General features: G+C 28.4%; 1 protein-coding gene across 1 annotated transcript; it reads right to left on the reverse strand.

Moving 5' to 3' along the window:
• Positions 1-4,749: 4,749 nt before the first annotated feature.
• On the reverse strand, positions 4,750-5,584 carry LOC114399735. Its single transcript, XM_028361950.1, has one exon. The coding sequence runs from the start codon at positions 5,509-5,511 to the stop codon at positions 5,179-5,181; it is 333 nt and encodes a 110-aa protein (XP_028217751.1). The 5' UTR covers positions 5,512-5,584; the 3' UTR covers positions 4,750-5,178.

Here is a 5,584-nt window from a genome sequence, read left to right on the forward strand (position 1 = left end):
TAGAACTTCAACTCATTATGGCCACACTAATATTGTTGTCAATATCGTAGAGATAATAACAAGGCAATCCCAAGCCTTGGACTTGGCACTCGGGTCTCCCTTCCAAGACCTCCTAGATGTGATACAAAAGTTTTCATATACTAGTCCTAGAGAATGTCAGGATCTTGAAGATTGATCTCTCAAATGTGCCAGACTCAAGGTATTTCATTGACAACTCGACCAAGAGCAATCAAATTTGAGTATAGCACTTAACTTTTTATGGATGTTTGACTTCTTTTTTTACTTTGGTTGATATTTGAGTATTTTTTTTTTAAGATTGTCATGTTGCAACACCTTAGTGTGTGGCACCATCGCAACTTCATGTGAATGTGTGAGCATTCTTAAGAGGATTTTTCAACTATTTTCTTTAAACTTTAGGTCAAACATTGCCAACAAACATTATTTTTGTACTATTTTTATGTGATCTAGAACATACTTTTAATCAATAAAGGACTTACTAGTATAATACTTAGACCTCTCCCAATTTGAGCATTGTTTTATTGTTTAACTAGTATAATACTTATACCTCGCCCAATTATTTATTATTGTTCCGTCAAACTCATTCGATGATGTGATAAGTCATTGGACCGTCAATGTGATTATCACTTATCACATCATTAATTAACATTATTAGTTAACAATAAAACTCAAATTATTAACATTGAAAAAATATAGGAATAAAAAATGCTAAAAATTTTGAAGACTAAAAGTGATTTTTTTTTAAAAAAATAGAAACAAAAACAGAATTAATCTATAAAAAGATCATGAATTAGCCCATCTCAGTAAGCATAAAATCAAAGGCTCAATATCAGCAAGGCAGCAACACATCTCCAGCCAAACTAATTCCGAAAAACAAAATCTCCAGCTAAATTAATGTTCATACGCGTGTGTTCCCTAGATGCATTTGTTCTTTATCTACTTTTTTTCAAAGCTTTGCTTTGGGAATGTACAGGTGATTTTGTCGGCAGAAGCTGCTCGTTTTGGAGAAACAGTTGTTTTAATATCTATGACCAAGGTCCAAGGGTAATCAACTAATGGATATGGTAATTATCTAGAAAACAATTCCAAATGACGTTATGGCAACGGGGATGATGATGTTAATATCATTAAAACGACGTCATGGGGTTTGGTGATGCTGATGTTGAGACAGAATTAGATCCACCATTCCACTCTACTTCCAAGTTGTAATACTAACGACAAAAAGAGTAAAAAATTATCTCGTGGAAATGAAGTATCAAGTACGCAAGACAAATCATAATATGGTAAAATATGATTACTAGCTACTAGTACCTGTATAATTAATTAACATACTAGGTTTATTTTTTATTTTTTGAGGAAACATATTAGGTTTATCAGTGTGCATATTTATGTTCCAGAAAATTAAAGCTACTTTCTTATGCTAATATATACCCGTATTATTAAAACATGAACAATCCTGTAGTTCATTACGGACGACTTATTATATATTCGAACAAAGTCCAGTTCTATCCATTATATGGTGAGATATTTTTAATGATTTAAAAAATATGGTAGTAATATAAAATTTAAAAAGTGTGCAGATATAATAATAGCTAGAAAGTAAACAAAATAGAGAAGCAGCTGTCCTACCATGTCTTGTCTTGCACTAAAGAAAGGTATATTACTCATTGCTCATGATTTATCTTGCGTTATATCGTTTCTACATTAATCTATTATAATGATTTAAATTTGATGCGTGGTTATCATGTTGATGCCTCAACTATTCTATTAATATTATTTTGCCAAATCAATTCACGTGTCAATTCTAATATTTTATTGTTTTCTTATCTTCTCAAATTTAATGCCATTCAATGTATACGAATTAATAAAATTTATAGCCTTGAAACCCATGCAATGTATGATTGTTTTAGTAAACAAAGAGGAAAAAGTAATAGAATAAAATTAGGCACGGATACAAGAGTGTAATAAAAGGGGATCATATTTTTTTACACAATTATTTAAATATTTAACTTTTAATAAATAATAAGTTTAAAAATGATTTATTATTAAATTTATGGATAAAATTAGAGATATGATCTATTACTAAGAAAATAAGGCCCCTTCTTGTCTCCCTTGGATCCGTCCGTGAATAAAATGTTTAAATTTTTTAAAAACAAAATTAAAATGCTTTAAAAACAAAAGAAAAGTGTAAATATGACTATGGCTGGGCATTCTTTATATATATATATATATATATAATACATAAAATATCACAACTTTTTAGCATTATTAGCTAAAATAAAATATCATTTTTTATATTTTTAACATTCAAAGAACAAATAAAAGTCTTTAAAAATATCAAAATATTTAAATTTAAATTTAATAAAAAAACAATATTCATTAACAATAACAAGTTTACTCTAGGATAAAAGGAAAATAACAAATTAATATAAATTATAAAAATAAAAATAAAGATATATAAAAATAGTAAATTAATATAAATGAGTAAGCTGATAGTAATATTTATGAAATAGGTGTTTAATTATTTCAAAGTTTAAAAGAAAAAATATTTTATTTCAAAAACACGGATTTTAAATTGGTTTTATGTACCAATTCTATACTGGTTTGATTGATTTCAGATCGATTCGCACGAATTTTGAAATAGTCTATTTTTTAGTTTAAATTCACTGATCACTAGGCCAATTCTTGATTCAACCGATCCAACTGGCTAGTCCATTCTGATTCTCAGAACCATGATTAATATCACATCATCTTTCATTATTAATTAAAAACACACCAATAACAATATCTCTTCAAATTTCAAATTTCAAATAAATTGTCAAATTATTTATAATATTCTTACAAAAATATTTATTATTGTGTCTTTTATTTTTCGACAGATACTATAGTTTACTTGTATCTTTTATTAATGACAATTGTGTTCGATCTAGCTAATAGGACCATTACAGGTTATAAAACTCTCCTTTTTAGTATTTAATGTTATTACATATCCAGAACTTGAATTTAAGGTCATCGATCAAACTAAAATAAACTCGCACTAATTGAATCACATGCTTAATGATTAATCAACTCTTTTATTAATTATATATATGCATCTTAAATTCTTAATTGTACAATAAAAAAACTCAAACTCAAATCCTGTTTGCTTTCATCTTCTGTTTTGATATATTGTTTTGTTGATGAAAATTAAGAAGAAGAAAAAGATATATATAAACGTAAAAGAAAAGGAAAAAACTCAATTATATGTTGAGTCAGAAATGAAGTGAAAAAATAGTATTTTTATACAAGAATTATATATATTTTTATGAAGAGAAAAAATAGTTTATAATTTTTTTAAATTAGTAATAGATTGTTGTAAGAACATATTACAAAATGAGCATCACACGATAGATAATGAATAGAAGATCTGCTTTAGAAGAATTTTGATACAACATGAATAAGCATATTTAAAAATGCATATATGTGTAAAATGAAGTGATAATATATTATATTTGTTCCAGTAAAAAAAAAATGATATTTGTTTTGTATAATATAAATTGGTTAATATATTCCTTAACATAGGAACTTTTAGTTATGTATGTTGTAATGATAACTTGGAAACATTAAATTTCAAAACAATTGCATTCTGCAGTATATAAAAACTATAAAGTCTCTAAATTATTGCAGAATTTAAAACTTATTCTTAATTTTCCTATTTAGCACGCATGAAATTGATTTTTTTAATAATGTATTATTTTTTTATATTATTGTATTTCCTATTAAATATAATTAAATGTAAAAAATTTAATTTAAATAAATTCTCTAACAAGATTAACACTAACTCAAATATTTTGTTTAAACTCCCGCGCATTTCATGTAGAAATAATTAATTTCTCAACCTCAACATAAATGTTAATAGGTTCCTCTGGCAGGTGCGATTGGCTCTCAGCATACAGTCAATTTCTACATTTTTATTTGGGGAAAATATATTTGGACACCCATTGTGTTATATATTCTACATCTAGTAATCAAGAGAAAAAAAATAAAATTATAGGTATGATAAATAATATAATATAATAGGAAGAGAAAGATAAAAAAAAAAGAGTGGTATTGATGGAATGTTTAAAAAGATAAGGTGTTCAAATGGCTTGATTATTTGTTTGCAAATATATACTTAACAAAAAGTGAGAATAATGACAGCTTAAAACAAAATCGTTCATATATTAAAATTAATACGTGCTCCAGACCGTTCTTTATCATTGCTCATAAATTTAAGCTTGATTTATTTATCGTGAGAACTCATGTACATGAAAGTGGGGAGTGGGGGAATCACACTAAAGCAATAGAATAAGCGAATAACAACATTACATGAGAGCAAAAAGCTCCCTTTGATATAGCAGTATGGAAAACTAATGCAAAAAATATAAGTAAAAGAATTTCAAGTTATATATAATTCATTTGTATATAGTTCCTTATATTTTGCCCAAGTGAACATAACGGAGTACCATTTCATTTTAAGAACTACATGAGTTACAGCTTAAGATCCACGATTGCATGTGCACTCATTAAATTAGGTTTGGCTTAAAAAATTACATTATTTCATGAAAACATCTGTTTCAAGGGACAAGATCTTTTACATTTATGAAGCAACTGCGATCAGCGGATCCAATAGCTATCCTCTTTCTAACAGCACTGAGTGGAGAGAGAATGTTATGGTAGAGACTTACAACTACGAAAATGAAAACCTTCATATGGGTGCAAACTCAATTGGATTTGCTTCAAATATATACTATCATGTTTGGATTACAATTTGGAACCTATAGTTTGATACAATGAGAAAGCAACAATTTTCAATTTCTACTCATTATGATCTGATAACCCAAAATAATACTTAATCACTATACAACCATAGCTTTAATTTGCCAAACATATTTATATATAAGCCAAACAAACTACTACTATGTAAAATTCATACTTATTACAGCATAACATAATTATCTCTACACGAAGTGCCAAAATCGCACAAATTTAAAAAGGGTACTATTATTTTATTAAATGCTAGGCCCTGCAACTATAATCATGTTATCACTAAAATATATATAGCATGGTTGATGATCACTTGATCTCTTAAAACGTACGCGTTTTTTTGTTTTTTTGAAACAGGGTATCTGCTTATGCGTTTTATCGCTCAAGCATCAAACGTTTCTGAACCATAGCGATATATATTTCAGCTTTGGTGTCCACGCTTTCATCTGCTGGCTGGCGATACAACTCATCCAAATTGCTCCTACTATCTGCAACCACAATGCGAACCTTCAGATTTCGCTTTGTGGTTGCATAGTCCTCGTGGACCACGAACCCTACAGAGGCAGGAGAAGAAGAATAGTGATTTGGCTTAATATCTGTAGCTGTGTATTGCACGGCGGTTGAGGAAGCTGGTTTTGGTGCATTTCTATAAAAAGGCAACGATTTTCCTCTCATGGACCCTCTGTGGCTCTTTCTGTATGCCTCCATTTTCACCAGCAAGTTTTGAGAACAAAAGGGTATTAAAGGAGATTGCACGGTGTGAATTTCGGTAGTTCAGTAG

The sequence above is a fragment of the Glycine soja genome, chromosome 19 (genome assembly GCF_004193775.1).
Source record: "Glycine soja cultivar W05 chromosome 19, ASM419377v2, whole genome shotgun sequence".
NCBI classification, from domain to species: Eukaryota; Viridiplantae; Streptophyta; class Magnoliopsida; order Fabales; family Fabaceae; genus Glycine; species Glycine soja.